Source organism: Diabrotica virgifera, chromosome 5 (assembly GCF_917563875.1).
Source record: "Diabrotica virgifera virgifera chromosome 5, PGI_DIABVI_V3a".
Taxonomy (NCBI): Eukaryota; Metazoa; Arthropoda; class Insecta; order Coleoptera; family Chrysomelidae; genus Diabrotica; species Diabrotica virgifera.
This window is the reverse complement of record NC_065447.1, coordinates 185,458,531-185,483,602: the sequence shown is the minus strand read 5'-3', so window position 1 is coordinate 185,483,602 and position 25,072 is coordinate 185,458,531. Positions and strand designations below refer to the sequence as shown.

At 31.4% G+C, this 25,072-nt stretch overlaps 1 protein-coding gene across 1 annotated transcript in view; it reads left to right on the top strand.

The window, feature by feature from the left end:
- The window catches only part of LOC114328571 (mitoferrin-1-like), a 110,636-nt gene extending 88,594 nt beyond the window's left edge, over window positions 1-22,042 (top strand). The window contains exon 5 of the mRNA XM_028277457.2: window positions 1,270-22,042. Coding sequence (XP_028133258.1) covers window positions 1,270-1,598 — 329 coding nt within the window. The 3' untranslated portion in view covers window positions 1,599-22,042. The remainder of the gene's footprint in view (window positions 1-1,269) is intronic.
- The last annotated feature ends 3,030 nt before the right edge of the window (window positions 22,043-25,072 follow it).

Sequence of the window (25,072 nt, the reverse complement as noted above, 5' to 3'; positions counted from 1 at the left end):
AATTTTTGGAAATTCTTTTACGATATTTTTATGATGACTTTGTTGGCAATCATAGGAGTGGATCATATGCACTTGACTTTACAATAACTTATAATAAATGGGTAACTGATAATTGTTACGTTTTTCATAAAAATACAAGTATGTATTCCTAAATAAATCTCCTTTAATTTCATTTTAATAGTCTTGTTATAATACCAAAATGTATGAAATATCTTAATTTTTGTTTTTTTTGCAATCTTAAAATTATAACTTTTAATCTTGTAAGATACAATTATTACAATATTGTAGAAAATTTCTGAAAATAATTTTGTCCTTTTTATCCTCTCTCTAATTTTGTTACATTTCATTTTTCGTTTATATCTAGTAGCATGTTTATCAATAAATAAAACCTAGTTTATTTGAGATTTTTTATTTCCAATTCAATATTATAAGCCAATGTTAGATTTAGGAATAATTGAATAGGTTTAGTGTATAATAATTACAGGGTGTACTAAAAATACAGGTCATAAATTTAATCGCATATTCTGGGACCAAAATAGTTCGAGTGAACCTAACTTACCTTAGTATAAATATGCACATAAAAAAAGTTACAGCCCTTTGAAGTTACAAAATGAAAATTGATTTTGTGCAATATATCGAAAATTCCGAGAGATTTTGTATTGAAAATAGACATGTGGTATTTTTATGGCAGGAGCATCTTACAAAAAAATTATAGTAAAATTTTGACACCCCATAAAACTTTTATGGGGGTTTTGTTCCTTTAAACCCCCCAAACTTTTGTGTACGTTCCAATTAAATTATTATTGTGGTACCAAAAAGGCAGAATTTACCAAACAGTCATCAGACCAATAATGGCATACGCGGTAGAAAAACGACCTGACACATAGAGGACAAAAAGATTGCTCGAAACAGCGGAGATGAAAACCCTTCGAAAAATCGATGGTAAGATACTATGGAACTGAGCTAGAAGTACAGATATACGACGGAGGTGCAAGATGGAGAATATTAGTAACTGGGTAAGAAACAGAAGATTAGAATGGAATGACCACATAAACCGAATGACAGAAAATAGAGTAGTAAGAACGGCGAGAGACGGTTCCTCAATAGGAAGACGATCTGCGAGAAGACCACGAAAACGATGGAACGACAACTTACTGAAGGCACATTGAAAAAACTGACAGAGTCATATCTATACAAAAATAAGAAGAAGAATAAGAAGAAAAAAGTCAGATGGTTTTGAATGTTTTGTTTCAATAATTTTTGTTTTAGGTATCCAAGCAAGAGTGATGTTCCAAATGCCAGCGACAGCGATATGTTGGTCGACATACGAATTTTTCAAATACACTTTAAGGAGTTCTTCCGATATCAGGTTAATACCAGGTAGTAGTGGTAAGGTCTCAGCATCATCAATTGATAAGGAAATAAAACTTGGCAGCGATAGTATTCGAATAGATTCAAATAACGAAAAATATAATTTAAAAGTTAAAGAGCTACCCGCTGTATCAGGTGCTGGTTTGTATGGCTCAATATCTTTTAATACTATGCACAAAGCAGAATACAACCAGAAAGATTCATATTTAGATGTAGCTCACACATAGTACACCAACTCTTTCTCAGACTTTTTTTTATCAATATAAAATGTATTATTTTACCAGTCAAGAGAATCGATCATTTGTTGTCTATTTTCAAGGACGTTTAAAAAATAAACCAAATCTTTTAGACATTCATTTTATAATTATGAGACTAAAACATCAACTAGAGTTCTCCATTGAAAGCGAATATATTTTTAAGACTTATTCCGTACAAATGTAGATGTATTAGAAAAATTCCTATTAGTATACCACTGTTTATTGTATATAGGTGTCTTTAAACTGAAAGGCTACTTACTTTTTGCACTTCCAATTTAACTTAGTTTACAGGCATAAGTACAATACAAGTATTTGTTATAAGCATACTTAAAAACTGAATATTTAACAAAATTATGTGTAACGTAACAAAAAAGGCTTTTCTCTAGAAAAATGTTCAGAAAATTGAATATATTCACAATATATTATGAGCTCTATGAGTACTGAAAGTATTATCTTAATACACAAATAACAAAATAAGAGGATTGACTAAGAACCCCCAACAGACCCTTCTTGTCATCATGTCGTTATTTGTTCGTTTGTCTATCTTCAGATTAACTCTTGAAAGTTCTAGAGTCGTGCCAAGGAAAAACTCTATTGGATGTGAGGTAAATAGGCTCAAGGCCACAAACGTTACAGATGGCACCACATATGTGTATCTTTTTCCTATTGCGCCATCTACTTTCGAAGGTTGGCGATCCAAATGAAATTGTAGGTGTTCGAAATGACAAATAGACATGACAGAATATATAAATCAAAATAATTAAAGTTAATAAAGAAAACCAAACAGTTGAGGTACAAAGAAGAATTAGATTGGCGTGGGCAGCGTTGGGAAAGTTGAGATGGATGCTAAAAAGCACAAAGATACTTCTTCTTCTTCAGGTTCCTTACCCTATCGGAGGTTGGAAATCATCATCGCTATTTTAATTTTATTGGCCGCACTTCTGAATAATTCTAATGAGCTGCAACCGAACCACTCTCTCAAATTTCTTAGCCAGGATATTTTGCGTCGTCCTGGGTTTCTCTTCCCTTGTATCTTCCCTTTCATAATTAAACTAAGTAATACGTACTTCTCGACACTCATTATATGACCCAGATATTGAATCTTTCTAATTTTAACAGTTTTTATGACTTCACATTCTTTCTTCATTCTTTGTAACACCTCCATATTAGTTACTTTTTCAGTCCACGATATTCTGTGGATTCTCCTGTAGCACCACATCTCAAAGGAGTTTAATTTTTTGATTACAGACTGTTTTATTGTCCACGCTTCCATGCCGTATAGTAAAGTAGAAAAAACGTAACAACGTAGCATTCTTGTGCGGATCTCTAGATTAAGGTTACGGTTGCAAAGTAAGTTCTTCAATTTTATGAACGTGTTTCTTGCCATTTCTATTCTAGATCTGATTTCTTTTGTTTGATCTCCATCTTCGGTTAACCACTTTCCTAAATATTTATAGTCCGTACCTTTCACATGCATTGTATACATGTTGTATTATGTACTGTAAATCTTCCATGTCACTTGCAAATATGACCGTATCGTCCGCATATCTAATATTATTAATGCTATTTCCGTTGACCAAAATACCTTCCACAATATCAAATAAAGCTTCTTGAAATCTCACTTCACTATAGACGTTGAATAAGAGTGGTGAAAGTATGCACCCTTGTCGAACTCCTCTAAGTATACTGACTTCCTCTGTCAGTTCTCCTTCGACTCTTGCTCTTGCTTTCTGATTACAGATTCGATATACTTTGTAGATCTCTACTATCTATGTTTTTGGTCTTAAGAATACTTAAAAGCTTTTCATGTTGAAGTCTGTCAAAAGCTTTTTTAAAATCTATGAAGCAAGCATACAACAGTACCTAAAAACCCGTGTATTTGATCAGTGCATCCTTCCTGTTCCCGCATGCTCAGAAACATGGTCATTGACAAAGGACAACATAAACAAAATATAAATAACTCAAAAAATGGAAAGATCCATGTTGGGAATAAAACTACAAGACAGAAAATCAAACAAATGGATAAGAGAGAAAACAAAAGTAAAAAATGTAACGGAACATATACAGGGATATTTGCGGGCCACAATGGGAGACAGGAAGATAAAAGATGGAATGCTGAGATACAAAACTGGAGAACGTGGACAGGAAGAATTGGAAGACCTCAGATGCGATGAAAGGACGATATTGTAAAAGCTGCAGAAACTCACTGGAAAAGCGCAGCTAAGGACAGACAGATATAGAAAGATTTGGAAAAGGCCTATGTTCAAAGTTGGATAGAGATGGGCTAAAGAAGAAGAAAAAAAGATCATAATATAGAACTGCCTGAATAACATGATTACGTAATATTAAATAGGTAGTCTAAAATGTAAACTGCATGTATATTTCCTTTTAACACCTTTCGACGAACAATAAATCAGAAGTTTCTTCATGAAAGTATTTTTAATAATTAAAATCATTATTTATGTCATAAGTATTAATTTCAAAATGCATAGGAAAACAGCCTTAGTTCTAATCGTTGATTTTACATATCTGCTCTGCATTCCGATTTCCTTAGAGAACTAATGAAAAGACAATATTTACTTAAGATTTTGTTTATTTTTTATAAGTTTGCGAATTATGTAATATATGTATTTATATAGTTTTGTACAATACTATCTAAGAAAAACTATCTGTTAAGTGTTTGTAAAAAGTACATTTACGCTACTATATTGTACATAGAAACTCATAATTTTTAGAAGTCGAGAATATTCATGAAAATTATAAGAAAAATGTGTTATTTTTTATTTAAATGTTATTTACATTCACACAACAAATTCTCAACTTTAAATCTAAGCGAGAATGTTCCATAAAACAGAGAAAAGACATAAGATTTTTTGTTATTACAAAATACGCTTTATGGTTATCAAGAGAAAAATAAAAAATAGAACTAAAAAAATAAAAGAATTGAGAAAAATAAGTGAAGTAGAAATGACGAAAAGTATGTCGATATTAACCTTTGGAAGACCAAGGTAAATCAATTTTGACCTCGACGTATAATTTCTTCAATAGACTGAGAACAATTTTTAACTCATTAATTTTTTTATCTGACTCTAATCTCATTGTAGATACCCTCATTTGTCGTAATAAAAAAATTCCCTATATTTCACGAATAAAAAATATTTTCTGAATTTGGGGTCAAAGATTTGGCCTTTCAAGTTCCAACTTTATGGTAAGAACTATACCGCCTATTATGTGAAATTCCGAGTAATTTTGAACTGCGCATTATCAAAATTTATTTACCATGTATATAGATAAATATTATTATGAAGACTACGAAAAATCTTTTCGAAGGATACTTTTTCTTCAAGATTTGACACTTGAGCTAGTTACACTCTTTATACAATCCCGACCGCGTCAAGGATTACATAAACACATTCAAACAGCCGTAGATATGGTACTAACAAAATTTTCAGAAGATTCTGAAGACGAACGGCCAACTGAAAATCCCAGGAAACGTGGGTGATGTAAAATTTGCAGTCGATCATCCGACAGAAAATTCACATCTAAATGTGACAAATGAAAACATTTTGTCTGCAAGGAACATTCCAATACCTATTTAAAAAAAATCTTTGTTATACCTCTGGCGACGTAGTCTTTTTGTTCAGTTGCAATTAAAAATTTGTTTTGCTAATGTTTATTAGTAATTTCTTGATACAATACCAACATTAAAATTATGAATACATAATTTTATTTCTTAAAACGACTTCATTTGTTTGTCAATAATTGTCATTAATGCCCGAGGGTCATTTTTGGCCACTGCTGGCCATCCGTGTAAGAAAAAAAGGTTGGTAATTGGAAGATTAAAGAAGTTTATGGGACACCGTAAATATCCGGCAATTAAGACAAATACTGTTAGGGCCCCGAGACTCGATTTATTTGAAATATTCTTGAAACTTACTCTTCATCGTAAAAAATCTTGTGCGAAAAGAAATTATGCTAACAGTTTCAAATTGCTGTAAACAAATTAAATAGCCATAAAGTTTAAATCCATTGATAAAACCACAAAATGTTTGTTAAAATATATACTTCCAGATTAATCCACCTGGGATGGGTTAAGACAGCGGGAATAACTAGACTTAGGACCAGTTTTTCAGTAAGAAGTTAAAATCTTGATTAGGTAATCTAGGTTAAATTTTTACCAATATTTTAACCCTCATAACGTTTTTCAGTGCTATTTCAGGTTAAAAAAATCTCGGTTGCTAACCACTTTTTTTTCTTCTGTTAGCTGCAGTAATTGTACTTGCGCATGTGCAATTTGGGAGGTAATCAGTTTAACAGAAAAATCATTGCCTAACCTAATTTAATAATAACTAGGTAGATTATATTTCCTGTATAATAACGATAATAATTTTTTAATTTCGATAGTAATATAATAACAAGGTCGAATAATTTCCAGAAAAAAAAACAAAATAACATAACCAAATAATTAACCTCTTCTGTCAGGCAATACTATGAAACTCTGAACTCACTCTCAACATAGACATAATATATAAGAAGATGTATAATTATATTACTCTGATGTATTCACTGTACCTCTGCGCAAGCGTAACTACAAATTTTGGAGTTAACCCATCTAACGAGTATCGGTTAAAATCTTAGTCAAATTAAACGGGTTTATGCGGTAACCTAGTACTGAAAAACTGATTTACCATAAATATTTCGGTGACCGAAAATTAAATAAGTTAATCCAGCACTGAAAAAGCAGCCCTTAAATACATATTTTTTTATTTTTTCGAGTTTTTCCTGGGTTTCTTCAACATACAAAAATGTTTTGACCTCAGATTCAGATTTTGTAGAAACTTGTAAACAAAACTAATTTTAATATTATTTTAACTCACTTGTCGGTTTTGATTTAAAAATGTGTAATTACCAGAGTAAATGGTTTTCGAAAATTTTACAATTTTCTCTATCTTCAAAGTCAAAACCAGTTTTACAGCAGAAATTTGGATTCTTTGTGGTCCAAAAATGGCCTCTGAAAATTTGCATGTATTTTTACGAAAAAAAAATAAGTTTTTCAAATTTTCGAACAAATCGAAGAGGGTCAGGTTTGCTCACTCTGCGTGGAATTACCCATTCTCGAACATGAGAACTCTTGTTGTCTTAGTCATAAGCATTATAAATAGATTCTTTGTTTATTGTTGGGAATATGTTTTGTGAATATAATCTATTTTGCACACAGGTAACAATTTTTGCGTACTACATACACTGTGGCCAAGCTTAGTTATTCTTTCTATTATATGAGTTAATTCAGCTTTATTCCAAGCTTTTCGTAAACATTTTCATGAATATTCTCATGTGTTAATTAATAATATAAAAATAAAATATTTTAAATATGTCTATGAAAAAAATGTGGGTGATAAAGATACAAGTTAAAAAACGTTTAAAAAGGTATGTTGCATAAAAAATTACTTTTATTGTCTATGCCTAGTGTAATTCAACCCATTTTAATTATAAAGACAATTAGAGCATTTGAACATGTTCGACATGTACCATGACCATGACATTTAAAACATGTTCGAATCGTTTTAAACAAATTCTGTAGAGACCAGTAGACCAGAAAAGTATTTATTTGTTCAAAAGGTAACTAAAATAAATTAATGGTCAATACGAGTAATACAGTCTGAAATTTTAAAAGTATTCATCATTTAATAAGTAAATACAAAAAATTCTGTAATGTATTTGATTGCATTACATTAAAATAAATGTTGAAAACCTAATTGTTGGCAATAACCCACTCTGTTGTAAAACACTCTCAACTTTATTTAATGTTTTAGCTGAAATTCTCTTTTTTCTATTATACAATTTACTATGTTTTATTATACAATTTATTTTGTGCATATATACATACTTTACTCTTAAGATAACTCAATATAAAAGTCCATTTGTGTAAAATCTGGTTATTTATTTGGTCAATCTTCGTATCTTTTCGACATATTAATCTATTAGGAAATATGTCAGCTAAATAATTTTTTCTAATGCCAGTACAGTACATTCCCCTGTCCTCTTAAAACCAAATGTTTTTATTCGGTTAACTCCAATCTACTGCATTTGAATCTAAGTTTGCCCAAAAAGGAACAACTTACTCTCAAATATATTCAAATGTTTTTCAGCTGTCAAATTTTGCATCTGCATCTCTCTGAACTGAACTGTACCAACCAACTGAAATTACTGTGGAAATATCCTTGTAGGATACAAGAAATATAATGTACAATTAAAATGGGTTGAAACCACACATACCTTAAATGCATCCATGTTGAAGTTTGTTTATCACAGTAACTGCACAGAAAAATGGTATCCCATATTATATGTTTATGTTAAATTTTGTTGCTTAGTATATGATCAGTTTTTGTTAACTAAAATTGGGAAATGCTACGCTGATAGAACCTTTATTTTATCTGTTGAAATACACTGAACATCACTGACGATTTATCATTTAGGGAAAATGAAATAAAAAGGAGAAAACAGTCAACTTAAATGAATATTATTATCAGTACAGTTTCATGTACGGGTTCTATCTAACATTTAAGTTTTGTTCTCATTATAATACTTTTACTACCAAAATTTAAAATAACAATTAATGTTTTTAATGTTTTTCAAAATGACAGTCTGTACATTAACGCAAGTATCAAAGAAATCAATTGCATAGCACTTGTGGAACAAGCGTGTACAATTTTACAACTTAAAAATCTGTACTAAATTGTACATCTTGTTGATTTTATAACTACGATTCTATTCCTGCTACTTTATACGTGGCTTTTAGAAATCTTGTTTCACAGGAAAAACCTTCTAAACCGTACTGTCCAATTTTCAAATTAAAGGAAGATAATCTAGAATCTAGACAAGCCGCGTCGATGAACTGCGCATTTCTTGGTCAGCAAAGAAGTATAATTGAAGTTTCTTGTTAAGCATGCTAAAAACTATTTTTTTTTTCTCTAGATATTGATTAAAAAATAGTGTTCAGCTCTTTCAAAATGTATAAGAATTCTCATTCTCTTCGCTACATTCAAATATACAGAGCTGAATACGTTTAATACTGTAAGGTTTGAATATAAAATATGTATGCGTCTGATGAATTCTTCCACCTGCAAGGCCAATTACGGAGTCAGGTCGGGAACTTTTGGTCTAGACGATTGGATACTTGCGTGTTTAAGTACACCGATGTCATTTTTGATACCTACTGTTCATAATCTTTAGGTTAATATTCAGAATTAATTGACGTTTCTCAATTTTAGTTAAAAGATATTTAGCAGCCCCGTTAAACAAGTTTGGATAGCCGTGTATAAGTGCGACACCCACAAATCATTTTGGAAAGCATTAAAGTGTAGCTGAACTACATTGGCGAAACGAACACCTGCAAAATAATTACAAGCTATCGTCTATTGACATCTATCAAATCGATTGAAAAATCATAGTTTACAGTTTGGAATGAACAATACTGGTGTACGGAGTGTATATAAATTTTTCTTGTTGGAGAAATGTTTTTCTTATTTATCTACTAGATGCGTTACTATTAATGTTTTTGTTATGTTGTTTTTTGTTCCTTTTGTATTTGCGAAACCAAATATTAGGTGGTGGTGTCAGAATATTAGGTACATGTCCGACTGCACTTTCGATGATTCTATTAAATATTTAAGATTTTTTAAGTCATCATCAAAAATGCTTTTGACTTGAAACATTGAATGCGGCAAATTAGACCATCTACTGCGCTTTTAACTCTGCCACTACGGTTTGATTCTCTTCGTCACTATGCCTCGGCTCGGATCTCTTTCATCGCGTAGTGTTCATATCCCTAACCTATAACATACATGGACCATAACCTATAACATACATAGTTGTTGTCATAACATAATATGTGGACCTATTATAACAGTAATACCGTTATAGTCCAAGAGGCGGTAAAAGTTATTATAGTCGGTCAGCTGTATGACGGAACAGAGCCGGTCGGTCGGCCCCAGTGAATGTACAGGGTTATTCACTATATTTTGACCCCCTTGTAAATTTCTTTATTTACAGAATGAGAAAAAAATGTAAAATACAAAAGTTATTCGATTTTTAATTATGATTTTTTGACATATATATCGTACTAGTGACGTCATCCATTTGGGCGTGATGACGTAATCGACTATTTTTTTAAATGGGAATAGGGTCTAGTGCTAGCTCATTTGAAAGGTTATTAAATTCCCTATTCAGTAATATAAACATTAACATGATTAATTATACAGGGTGTCCAAAAATTTTTTTAATTAAATTAATTGTTTAATTAATAATTTAAAAAAAATTTTGGACACCCTGTATAAATAATGATCTTAATGGTTATAGTACTGTATAGAGAATTGAATAACCTTTTAAATGAGCTAGCACACGACCCCTATTCTTATTTAAAAAATAGTCGATTACGTCATCACGCCCAGATGGATGACGTCACTAGTACGATATATATGTCAAAAAATCATAAATAAAAAATCGAATAACTTTTGTATTTTACATTTTTTTCTAATTCTGTAATTAAAGCAGTTTACAAGGGGGGTCAAAATATAGTGAATAACCCTGTACATTCATTGGGGCCGACCGACCGACTCTGTCCCGTCATACAGCTGACCGACTATAATAACTTTTATTTATATTCAATTTAGAATGTGTGTACTGATTTTCAGACTTAGTAAATGGATTTAATTACCTTCGTAGGAAAGCAACTGATACCCTCACAGTAATCAACTGTGAAAAATTTAGCTTTAGTAAATTAAAAGAGATTTTTCAGCGCTGCCTCTCCGTCTATAAGATCCAAGTACTGTTGAGAAATGGTCACACGATCATATTTTTGATCAATGGTCGGCAAACGCGGCACCCAATCGACAGGATAATTTTTTCATATACCAAACTTCGTTCAAAATATGACTTGTGCGCTCTTTACTAATTCTTGTGGACTCCTTCCAATTCACGCACCTTCACTTTATGATCAGAGCTAGAATCATTTCGTGCACTTCCTTCGCATTTTTCGGTGTAACTGCATCGGTGGGCCGTCCAGTACGTGGTGCATTCAGTGTTGATATACGGCCATTACGAAATTCACTGAACCAAAATTTGACACTGTATTCTAAAGGAACATTAGTCCTATAATATTTATATACAGCTTTTCTTTTGTTTCCTTCGCTATTTTATTTCTCAAATAATGTTTAATGGGAGATCAAAAGTCCTTTTTCTCTGTATGCTTCATTTTTCAAAATACGTCAACTTGATGCTGCTGTCAGAAATATACTAACAACTGTATCACACTAAAATTTGGCATGTGTGCCTAAAAAAGGTTAGAATTTTTAGAAGTAATGTTTTTTGTGTGATCAAAGCGCCCCAATCGGCAAAGGAGGTTACTTATCAGGTCACCAGATAACGCCCATTTTTTGTTCTTAAAGTTTTCCTGTATAATGTCGACCTATAGAAGAATTATGAGGGTTTCCTGGGTAGATAGTTACGAACAACGAAGTACTGAGAAGAATAGGTAAAGAGAAGGAAGTTGAACTTACCATTAAAGAAAGAAAACTACAGTATCTCGGACATGTGATGCGGGGCGAGAAGTGTGGCATCCTGCGACTCATAATGCAAGGAAAGATAGATGGCAGAAGAAGCATCGAAAGAAGACGAATTTCATGGCTGAAGAACCTGAGAGAATGGTTTGGTTGCAGCTCAAAACAACTATTTAGAGCTACTGCCTCAAAAATTAAAATAGCTATGATGATTGCCAACCTCCGTAGCGGAGATGGCCCCTGAAGAAGAAGAAGAAGAAAGTTTTCCTGAGTTTTCGGTCACTTTTTAACCTCAGAATATTCGGATCTTAGTTATAAATAACATTTCCGAAATTTCTATAAGAATCTAAGGTCAAAGACACTAAAACCGACTCAAGTTAATTTTATACAGGGCGACTGGACTCATGATCACATCAAGTAGCATTCTTAAAAACCTTTTAATGCTCTGAAAACAATTGAATATTTTCCCTCGTATATAAAACTTATTGTCTTTCTTCTTGTATATTTTTTAATCAGTAATACGTAATAACACGATTTCTATTAAATATTTAAATTAATATAATAATTTCTAGCAAGAAGAAAATCACTCAAGAGCAGTCGGACATCTAGCATATGAAATGTATACAGTGTAAATGAATAAACTAAATGTTATAGGTCGTTAGAAGTGCCATAGTTTACCATAACCTTAAGGAGAAATTCACTTCAAACTAATTTTAAGGTATAGGTTTTATTCAGAATATATTATCCGAGTTAAATTTTTCGTATTTTTGAAAAAGTTTTCGTTATCAGTGTGGTGAATAATAAAAAAAAATAATGTAGAGTATGCCATATTGGTATGAATTGAAAGCTATTTTTTGATTATTAAAATAATTAGATAACGAAATATAAAAAAAATAGTTAAAAGTGAAAAAATGTAAAATTTGAAATGAGAGTTGTTTTTTGAATAATCTGACGTTATAAGTTTTATTAGATGTGTGTTAGTAGTTAAGCTTTAAATCCATCTAGAGCAATGGTCCATATTATCTTCGAAAAGGAGCAACACAGTATTATTTTTTATTTTCTTAGGGTACTGCCATTACTAATTAATTATCAACTAAAAGGGAAGTTCCCTAGGTTGGCTGTATACCATATAGTTAAAAAACTCTAACAAGAAGTAAAACCACTTCTATGTAAATTGGTATATTTATTAAAACTTAAAAAATTCCAATGGATTGAATAAAAAATGTCCAATTCAGAACGTTTTCCGACCTATCGGTCCATCATCAGTGAATGTGCATACTTGCTAAATAGCCCCAGAACCAAACAATGGTTGAATTTAAAATTCAATCTACATTATTTAAAAAATAATATTAAACAGGCTAAACGCCGATGTTAAAGGATATCGCCTATGGGAACATGGTGAAAGTCTATAAAGGTAGAAAAAAAAAACTTTATAGTCAAAGTTGGCCTAAGATGGTTGATTGAGGTTTTGGTAGGGTTTCACCATGTTCCCATAGGCGATATCCTTTAACATCGGCGTTTAGCCTGTTTAATATTATTTTTTAAATAATGTAGATTGAATTTTAAATTCAACCATTGTTTGGTTCTGGGGCTATTTAGCAAGTATGCACATTCACTGATGATGGACCGATAGGTCTGAAAACGTTCTGAATTGGACATTTTTTATTCAATCCATTGGGATTTTTTAAGTTTTAATAAATATACCAATTTACATAGAAGTGGTTTTACTTCTTGTTAGAGTTAATTAATTATCAGTTACAAGTAAATCATTATTTCTTCATTTTTATTCATACGTTTTTTAGGGCATAAAAAATTGATAATTCTTGAGAATTATTGATCGGGTCTACCTTTCGGCGACGAGATTTTGATTTACTCATAATGCCCAAATGTCCAGCCCATATAGTAACAACTCACCTCCAGGACAATTGGATAATATCCATAATAGGGATGTTCACAAAAAATTTAATAGTCATTTTAAACATGTAACGATTAAGAAACACCCTAGGAATAATTGTCTAACATATTAAGAAAATTAAAAAAGCCTGTCTATGAAAAAACTTCATTAGAAATCTAGCATTATTTTAAATTTCAAGAAAACGCTTCTGACGTCACTAGTCGTATACCCCAGCGCGCGCGTTGTCCACAGTGTTATTCTTTAGGTACCCGTTTGACGTTAGTTCAGGTCATTTTATTTTTTATTTTGTTCCATCGATAAGACGGTGGGGTGTTTTGTTCTCTTATTGTTTTATCAGGGCTAACGTGAGTTTTATGGTGAATTTGTTTAGTTTAAAGTGGATAGACTATTTCTAAGAACATATTTTTGGTAGTAGAAATAAATAAATAAAATGAAAGGTTTTTAAATAGCTGATTCGCTTAACCTACCTGCTGTACATGTAACAATGGTGAATGGTGTCTGATTTCTTGTCATCTTGTAAAGAAATAAATCAACCACAGAGTAGCGGAATGTTTATTTTAATAAGGTACAGGGGTGAAAAAAAAGAGAAAATTCTTTTTACGATTTAAATTAGCTGGATATGTAATAAAAATCTTGTCAGAATTGTTTTTAGAGGTATTTACACACCAAGGAATAAAACATCACTTATTTGGTTTCATCTTTACTAATTAAATACGTAAAGAACTGCACACATTCAAATGCACTTCGTAAATAAGTATACAAAACTAGTCGTCGATCAAAGACGATACGACTGCTGACGTCACACACCGAAGCCTCGCTGCAGGGTACTGCTTTTCTAGCCTCCAAGAAAATCAATATTATGAACTCATTTATCTTAAAAAATATACATTTTAAACAGTTTTATGATTGCTGCGTTTTTATATACCTTATAATCTATTGAATTTAACTGTATTTAAAAATTAGTGAACATCCCTATTGGAGATTCGTCGGACTAAAGAAACGGGGCTGTAAAGGGCCTAGCCGGGTAAGATGATGAAAAGTGCCCCCAACTCGATTCGAATTCCATATAGGTCACCGTTTAGCATATATAGTGAAACTAACTTTCTGAAATTTTTAGCCCCCTAGGTGGTCATGTGACCCACCTAGAGCCTAATTAGGCTTTTTAAGTTTTTATTTTTTATCTCAGCCGCATCGAGAAATAGCAAAAAACTTTAAATAAAAAAGTTGTAAGCTTTGAAAAGTTCTATCCAAAAAAATTTATTTTTTTAAATTTTGGCGGGAAATTTAAATTTTAGGACGATTTTAAAATTTTAAATGATTATAAAAAAATAACTAAAACATTCGTTTTTACGAAAAAAATATATAACGTGTATTTTTGCATAATATTTCATCCAGAATTTTTTCAAATTTTTAAAATTGGTGAAACGCACCTTTAAAAATAAAAAACCGCATATTTTCGGTTATTTTCCGTTTTTTGATATAATTTTATACATATTTTTCAAAAAAGGTAATACCGTCACTAGAATAGATAAAAAACTGAAAAATAATTGGGGTTTGCTTAATAAAAAATTTTTGTAATGCCATCCATTTTCAAGATACAGGGCGTTGAAGAAAACAAAATTTTACACATTTTTTACGATTTTGCAGAAACTACTGGCAACATTGTAATAAAATTTGGCAAGTTTTAAGAGGTAGTTGTTCTGCACTTTTTGACATACAATTAAGAATTTTATATTTATCATTGGCGCGCATACGGGTAATGGTCTGAACTTTTTAAAGAGAAAAGATAGTACGCCACTGACATTCTTCAAATTAACAATCATTTTTGAATAGTTTAAATAAAAAATTTGTAATATTTAAAAAGTTTCGTGCGAAAATTTTTTTTTTAATTTTTGGCGGGAATTTTAAATTTTAGAACTATTTTAAAATTTTAAATGAGTATAAAAAATAACTAAGACATTCGTTTTCACGAAAAAAATATATAACGTGTATTTTTGCATAATATTTTACCCTAAATTTTTTCAAATTTTTAAAATTGGTGAAACGCACCTTTAAAAATAAAAAACCGCATTTTTTCGGTTTTTTTTTTCGTTTTTTGATACAATTTTATACATATTTTTCAAAAAAGGTAACTCCGTCACTGGAGTAGGTAAAAAATTTCAAAATAATTGGGGTTTGCAATAAAAATTTTTTGTAACGCCATCCATTTTCAAGATACAGGGCGTTGAAGAAAACAAAATTTTACACATTTTTTACGATTTTGCCGAAACTACTGGCAACATTGTAATAAAACTTAGCGGGTTTTAAGAGGTAGTTATTGTGCATGTTTTGACATACAATTAAGGATTTGATATTCATCATTGGCGCGCTTAGGGGTAATGGTCTGAATTTTTCAAAGAAAAAAAGATAGTACGCCACTGACATATTTCAAAATAACAATCATTTTTGAATTCCTCATTCAATTTGCGATAAAAAGCTATCGTATCATTTTTACGCTTCCAAAGTATTCGAATTAGTTTTTATCATAATGGATGTATGAGTTTATGTATGTAGATGTACGAGTAGAAACTATGTACTAATAGAAGTTCGAATACTTTGTAAGGGTTAAGATGTTTTATTTTTTGAATAAAAATGGCGCATCGTATGAAAAAAGCGGAAGATAGATTATTTGTCACAAATTGAACGAGGAATTGAAAAAGGATTGTTAATTTGAAATATGTCAGTGGCGTACTATTTTTTTTCTTTAAAAAGTTCAGACCATTACCCGTATACGCGCCAATGATAAATATAAAATTCTTAATTGTATGTCAAAAAGTGCAGAACAACTACCTCTTATAACTTGCCAAATTTTATTACAATGTTGCCAGTAGTTTCGGCAAAATCGTAAAAAATGTGTAAAATTTTGTTTTCTTCAACGCCCTGTATCTTGAAAATGGATGGTATTACAAAAAATTTTTATTAAGAAAAGCCCAATTATTTTTCAGTGTTTTACCTATTCTAGTGACGGTTTTACCTTTTTTGAAAAATATGTATAAAATTGTATCAAAAAACGAAAAAAAAAACCGAAAAAATGCGGTTTTTTATTTTTAAAGGTGCGTTTCACCAAATTTAAAAATTTGAAAAAATTCTGGGTGAAATATAATGCAAAAATACACGTTATATATTTTTTTCGTGAAAACGAATGTCTTAGTTATTTTTTTATAATAATTTAAAATTTTAAAATCGTCATAAAATTTAAATTTCCCGCCAAAAATTGAAAAAATAAATTTTTTTGGATAGAACTTTTTAAAGCTTACAACTTTTTTATTTAAAGTTTTTCGCTAGTTCTCGATGCGGCTGAGATAAAAAATAAAAACATAAACAGCCTAATTAGGCTCTAGGTGGGTCACATGACCACCTAGGGGGCTAAAATTTTCAGAAAGTTAGTTTCACTATATATGCTAAATGGTGACCTATATGGAATTCGAATCGCGTTGGGGGCACTTTTCATCATCTTACCCGGCTAGGCCCTTTGTCGCACAAGAGATCCACAATCTTTTGTAATTAATTATAAGTACATACTTTCAATTGAAAATTAAAAGTTTTCTTAGTAACAACACTGTACCGCGGTTGAGTGACATCTTGCGGCTGTCGGACTCGACGATCGCTCCCTCTTTTTAGTCCGACAAAAATCATTTATTTTATTTTAACGTATTATCTTTTGATTAAAATTAAAAATTATAGTTTTGTCATAACAAAACATAACCGCGCTAGAGCTATAGGTTTAGGTGTTTAGGCTAAAATTTTCAGAAAGTGGTAGACTCACTCAAAACGAAGCAGTTAAATCCAATTTTTAAGACTTTTGTAATCACTTTCAAAAAAGGACGGTGTACCTGGGACTGATATTATAACGAGTAGGATCAACACTACCACTGCTGTTGTATCCTACCACAAGAACATGGAGTATATCGCATAGAATTGATATAAAGACCTATCTAACATTAAATATTTTTTAATAAATAATGCCCTTTTCTGACATTCACTAAACAGCTCTCTGTATTTTTATTTAGATATAAACTAAGAGAAGTTTTAAATGACGAAACACCTGACAACTTTTATGTTGTTCGTAAGTTATGTTGTTACACTGCACTACACACCAGAAACCACTTATCTAGTTTGTTGAATAGGTTTTAATTAGCAAATGCGAAACAATAATTTGAATAAAACAGTGGCGTAACCAGGGGGTTTTGGGGATTATAATCTCCCCCCCCCCGTTGGGATGTACTTTGAGTTCTATACGTTCTTATCTGGGGGTATCCATACCAGGCAGAGTTGTAGTAGTAACCCCCCCCCCCCTTAGAATCATTCTGGTTACGCCGTTGAAATAAAATGGCTTAGTTCACGAAAAGAGCATTTTAAGACAACACAGTTAATCTTGCTTAAAAATTCATTTATTAAAATAAAAATACTGCGAGTTCAAGGCAGAGTGTAAGTTTTTTAGCAGTGTAAACTTTTTGTGGTTAAATAATGGTTGATTGCTTTCTTAGGCTTTGTATAAATGCAGGCGCTTTCGTCGCGTTTTACCGTTTACCTTAACGCGCGCTTGCATGCAGTGGCGTAACAAACTCCGTCGCCCCCCCCCCCCGCAGAATTGGAAATGCGGCCCTTTTAAACAATTACTAAATACCTACGACTTGTGTAACAAAAACTTATTTGTGTTAGCGTAATAAAGCACTGTTCATAACAACTTACATACATTTCTCATCTTTATTGGTATAGAATTATAGAATAAAATAGAACAAAAATTAATAAAAGATTACATTATTACATAGTAGGTATTATTCTATGAGATGAACAACTTTATGCACTGCTATCAGCGAATATATCTACAATTTTATTAATATCTATGCTGATGGACAACTTCATTTTCAATAATTATAAGCGCTAGAGAAGATAACCGTACTTCTGACATTGTACTAGGAATACTCTTTCTGAATTTCTACTGCATCTTGATTGTAACTTTAGTATAAACGTAAACGTAAAGAGGAAGCCCATTTCTAGATTTAGAAATATTGTTCTAAAATTCCCAAAATTGTAATTGTCAAATATTTCAATAAGTCACGTACAAAGCATTATATTTTATCGTCCTCACCATAAAAGTTCGGGTGACCGAAAGGGATTAAGTTTCTTTTAGAGATGAGATGATTCACTTGCCGAATATGCCTATTTTAGAAATTTACATTCTTAAATTTAAACACACAACGTAAAATAATATAACAATAACAGAATTTACATAATATCAGACGATAAGATGGGGCCCCTGATCGATGCCCCCCCCACCCCCCGAAAGTTTCATGCTGCGGAGCCTCTGTTACGCCCCTGCTTGCATGTGTACGATACCATTTTGCTTATCTGGAAGAAAAGTGTCACAACTCAAAAAACATTGTTCAGAAGAGACAAAAATAGATTTTTTAAATCTTAATTTAACTGTCAGTTACAAACGATAACTGCTAAAATTTTTAAATTAAAAACGAAGCATATGGATACGTGAAGGTTTCTAATTGTGTAGGAAGCAAAACCAAAAAACTATATCTGATTTAACAAAGAAAAAAAGATCAAATTTTGAGTTATGTCACTTTTTTAAACACTAACGAAAAATACCTAGAACACTTCTCGAAATACAACGGTTTTCAAAATAAATAAAGATACGTTCACGTCAAACGTCAGAGCACAATCTCAAAGTGTCATTGTTCCGACCATAGCCACCTTTACTTTACAAGCCATGAAGAGAAAAAGGCAACGTCGCAATTGATGACGTCGGTACTCTGACTTTCGGACTACTGCTTTCGAAACACGATTTTAAATTACAAATTCAAGTAAAATTTATAGTATTTTTTGAGTCAAAAAGGAAAATATATTAACTAGAAGCTTTTACAAAATTAAATTAAAAGTAATTCCTTGTAAGTAACGTTTATTATACAAAAAAAAAGAAACAATGACAAGAAAATGTGTAAAATACTTTATTTTAAATAAATAATATCTTATTTTAAATTATATGCAAAATATCGCTTGAAATAACTATAAAAACAATTGCTGACAATGTTTGATGTGCATTGTTGTGGTTTAGAGTAGATAACTTTCTTTTTTGTTATCGCCCTTATCGTTATTTTTCTTTTTATATTTTTTTGAAGATTCATTACTTCGATGGCTGCTATTTTTTATAATTATTTAAAACAATATTACACATAATTTTTATAACAGCAGAATAAACTTTGAAGGCATTTTCCCTACATTCACAATAAAATTCAAAATTTAAGTGAAATCCTTCATGCTGTTGTAAACTTTTCATTACCAAAGATCATAATAACATCAAGTGACAATAATTGTTTTGCAAAAATAATTTTTTAAGATTGGGATTGTTAATAATAAATTGAAATGTTAAACAAAGGTGATAATAAATATATTTTACTGAATCCGTTGATAAGCACAAACCATCCCTTTGCAAATAATCATAGTAATCTGTTCCAGTTGTCTCTCCTTTACTGCAAAAAACAAGCGGTTTGAACTAGAATCATCTTAATAACATACCTTTTAAAGCTCTTTATAATTAGTAGCACGAAACATTGTAAATTTTTTCAGTTTCTCTGTAAATATGGTGAATATTGTATACAAACAAATGAGAACTGACAGACTTAACCGGTCTACCATTAGATGTTGCCAAGTTTCAACTTCATGGCTTGTTAAGTAAAGGTGGCTATGTTCCGGCATACAATTATCCATTTTATTGCCAAAGGAATAATGACACTACCGCCATCTTTCGAAGTTGGAAGTAAACATCTATGTGACTTTTTTTCTGGTAAAAGTATAGGGTATTTGCGGTCAATTTAACAAGATAAGATATATTATGCACTTTACTTAACTTGAAACGCGGCGTTAGGGTTTATCAGGTAAAACGCGGCGAAAGCGCTCGCATATGTACAAAGTTTTAGATGATATTTACAACCTTTTGAGATTAGTATTAAAATGGTAGACAATTGAAGGAATAACTCCGTTTCTCTCCCCAGATATTTTTGGTTGTATCTTCTTTTATCAAAATTCGAAATTTTTTTAATCGATCTACATTTTGTAATCTATTACAATTACATAATAGTTGATTTTTGCTGTATGTTAAAAAAACTTCTAAGTAAGTTTATTTCTAATTAGGATACTTGTGACCAACTAGCTTGTCATATTTTGGAGATCTACAAATCCTGTTTTGTTTGGGTAAATTCATGGTAGAGACTCATCTAATACGTCATGACTCATGTCATACGATCCAGGATAGTATTGTACTACAATTTCCTAACTATAATTAGAAAGAAGCTTGTGAAACTGTTTCCAGTTATCATTTCTTTCAATTGATGACGCACCAACACACAACTGCACATATATGTGCACTCTTGCATTGTTCTGGTCCCCTTTTTCTTTGCCAAAATGCGGTCGTTTTTTTTTCAATTTTTTCATTCAATCGATCAATAAGTTGGTATAACATTCGCCATTGATTTTTCCCCTTTTGAAGGTAGTCAATGTGGATTATACCCCGTGATTCCTAAAAAACGGTCACCATGACTTTATTGGCTGACAAACCTACCTTTGCCTTCTTTGGCGACGATTCACCCCGAGAAACCCACTGTTTTGACTGCTGTTTGGTCTCTTGTGTGTTGTAGTGGATCCAAGTTTCGCCCACGGTTACGAAACGGCACAAAAACTCGTTCATATTGCGTCTGAATAACGCCAAACATTCCTGCGAAATTGTCACACGGTTGCGTTTGTGGTCGATTTTGAGCAAGTGCGGCTCACATCTTACAGAAAGCTTTCTCATAACCAAGTGATCATTCAAAATTGAAACCACTGAGCCTTGTGAGATGCCTATAGCTTCCAAAATCTCAACCACCTTTAGTCTCCGATCTTTTAAAACCATATCGTAATTTTGTTCAATTGCTTCGGATGTAGGGACCTCAACTGGGCGCCAAACACAAACTAAATGACACACTTTGTCTGTTGACAGGAGCAGTGTTGCCATTACAATTAAGAGGCGGGAAAATTAAAGAGTGACGGACTTATTGACCTCCTTCGTATTATGGTTTACAATTGGTAGAGTCAACGGTATACTAGATCTATCAACGGCATCTTATGTGCGTGTCTGGAAAATTAACAACTTTTCTAAATTTTAAATGCTGATTTCTTTGCGCCTTTCTCAGTTTATTAGATCTTTTCTTCCATCTTAAATGCATTCAAAAATATTGCTCCAGTACAAAAGTGAAAATTTTGCAACGGTTTGTTGCCGTAGTATATGTTGTTGCCTTTCGTTGTCAAACTAGTGCTATATAAATATCGCATGATAACAAAAAAATGAAACGATTTTATCTCATTAAGTCTACACATGCGTAAAAAGGGTATTAGGTATTGCTAAGCTATTGTCGTAATATGTGTATATTATAAGACGAGGAACTAATATTGGTTTCCAATATTACCAAATAAATACAATAATATACCATGAAGTACAAAACCAAGTTTAATAACTATTTTTCTACATTTCGCAAGTGCAACAGTTCTCTTAAAATGTTACTTGACAAAACAAATATTACATAAATAATTTTCATGATGCAAATAATTCGCTATAATAAATTGATTGAATACGACAAATTGAGAGATTTTGATTCGTTATAATTAAAGATTTTGATACTAGTAACGCTTGTCAAGCTGTGATAAAGTCCTTATCAACGTTTTAGGTATGATATTGACTTCGTTCAGATGGGAGTACTATCATATTGTTTTTACGTTATTTTATTATTTTTAGGAAGTAAAAATATAGATGTGTAGTCTCATCTATTGTGATAAGAGACCTTGTCACTATATAAACGTAGATTATGTTAACGTCATGTTGTTTAAAAAACTTTGAATAAAGTGTTAACATTTGAAAATGTGTTTTATTTTCCGAGAGAAACCCTCTTTAGTTTACTAGTCCTCGCCCAAAAATCAACAGTCAACAGAAATATATATTTATATTATAGTCGAGGAAATGAAGCTGGAAAAATGGCAAAACCTCGCAATTTTCTCGTCCAGCGTCGATTTGTACAAAAATTTGTGATTAGGCTAATTTCACCCTCTAGTTCATTTTCTATATTGAGCCGTTGTACGCTTTTGGTTTTTTAAGGGTGAAAACCACCCCTAATTGTAAAAAATTATAAAATAACATTTTAAACTTTAATATGGTCAACATTTGCTTCTTATTAGTTACGTAATGATTGTTTTGTGCTTTAAGTTATAATATCACAATATTTCAACCCTTAAAACCACCCTTGTTGAAGCTATATATGAAAAGTTTACTTATCCTAAAAGAATAATTTACTAGAGTCTGTAGCACGAAAAAAGAAATTTCGCAAGGCTACGATTGGCCACAAAATCCCGGCTTGCGATTGGTTAGAAAGCTGACTGTGATCATAACATAATATAACCTAGAATTTAAATTTTAGTTGACAGTTGTTTGTTGTTTTAAATGTCTGTGCAATATCCAATAAAAATAAACAAAATATAGAACAATAATGATAATAATTATAATGATTTATGATTTCCTAAAGAAATATATGCTTTAGAAAGATGTAACATATTTAAATAGAAAATGAGATGTAAAATCTTGAGAACCCAAGAGCTGCATGTCTGAAAGCAAAGTAAATGAAATGAGGGCATAGATAGATAACATTTTACTAGTAAGTAATGAAATATTTTAGAGGTATAAAGAATCTATAAAGCCTGTCACATTAAAAAATAATTGCTTGAAATACAGAAATTGCTACAGAAATGTTAATTTTCTAATCAGATATACTATTTTTAGAAAGACAATGAATAAAATATCACTGAATGAGAAGATAGTTCATCAAAAGTTGGCGATGTTTAAGAACAATTTTGCTGCATCGAACAATCTGAACAATCATAATCGCTGCTGTCAGTCATACAAAGTAAAAAGTAAACTGCGAAAGTTTAGTCCTATCAAAATTTAACTAAGGTGATGTTGTGTATAGGCCATTCCACGAATATACGTCTGTTCCAGACCATCGCGACAACGAATATTTTGGTGTGCAACATAAGAAGTACGAAAGTAAATGGCTCTAAAAATTATTCCAATAAACAAGAATGTAATTTGCAATTTAGTTTCGTACTTCTTATGTTGCACACTAACATATTCGTTGTCGCGATGGTCTGGAACAGACATATATTCGTGGAATAGCCCATATGGACATTGTATTCGATCAGATGACAGAGGAAGAATTCGGGGGGTTCAAAAGACACCAGCCTATTTATCACAAATTTAAAACATGTAAAATGGTTGAGCATGGAAAAGAGAAGATTTCTACATGCTGCTTGTCTGTTCCACAAAATTATCAAAAACTCACTACCAACATATCTTTTTAAAAAAGTTATACAGTGATGAGCGCCCTAATAACGGGCAAAATAACGCAAAGGTGGAAAACATTAAGTTGTGAGATAAACAGAAATGAAACTAGTGGAGGTGGGAGATCTAGTGATAAAAACTTATTTTACATTTTACTTATTGTTTCCCACCTTTAGATGTATCAAATGAGTATTTCAACTAGAACTGTAACAGTGGCAGTTGCCAAACTCATCCGATACATCTAAAGGTGGAAAACAATAAATATAATATAAATGTATAGGTTTGTATCGCTAAATTTTCCACCTACACTAGTTTTATTTCTTTTTATCTCACAACTTAATTTATTAGCGCACTCATCACTGTTTATAGAACTGGCATAAGAGGCACAGAGCAACAGTGGCCTACTCCAAAAAACGAAGTTTTGAGATAAATGCAATCTTTGCATTCATATTTACATTGTGGTTATGGGATGATGCAACGATATTTAGCCAAATATACAGGTAGGTTGTGTAGACCCTTGTTAATCTGAAGATTTAATGTTGCTACTTTTATTGATATATTAATCTAAAAATGCTCAATTTGTGCTTTTTTTCTCTTGCTTAAGATGAAAAGTCTAGGTGCTGATTTCTTGAAATCAGTACCAACTGATCTTCAGCATTTTTTTCTTAGTATTTTGTGCATAGAGGTATATCGTCATCGTCAGAGCCAAACCTCATATGTACATTATTGACAAAATCCACTATTTTTTTATTTATAATTAAAACACATAATACGGATATAATCTTCTTAATATTATTTCTAAATTTAAAGAGTATAGTACTTTTTAACCATTTCAGAAAATGATATTAATTCTGATAAAGATAAAAAATATATGAGTTTTTTTCATTTCCTGAAAAATCTCACAACATGCACATATGTACAAGATTTGGCACTGAGGCCGACGATATATTATATCGTCAGCCATATTATATCATGTTATATTTTGTGTATTGTTTGAATTTGAACAAAAAATGCAGACCTTTATTGTTATTATTAGATGCAGATATTTCCTCTTGTATAATATAGTAAGACAAAACATTGAATGTAACAAGTGTTACCAAATTAGTTCAATTTCAAATTTTTATTTTATTGAATCCTATGCAGGAACAATGTTGTAAATGCCAAATCAGATTTTGTCGACAACTTGAGAAAAACATGCAAGTAGTAATGATTTGAAAAAAGGAACTTTATGAGGATAACATGATAGACTGTAGATGCATCAAGTAAAGTCTTGTAATATTCCCAATGCTCGGCAGTACATTATTTTGCACATATAGAACTTTGTACCTAGAAAACCAACATACAACTATTGTGGTTACGCAAACATTGTTCCAGCATAGGATTCAATTATTTTCATAGAAGACACAATTTTTTTCAAGACATGACTACTATCTGATGTATCTCTTTTAATTGGAAAAATGCCAAATGTAATATTCAGTCAAATTCTTAGTGTTCTGCACACACATACACACACACTTTGTCTAGATCTAGAGTGACCCGTAGCTATTTTTCCACTCTATTT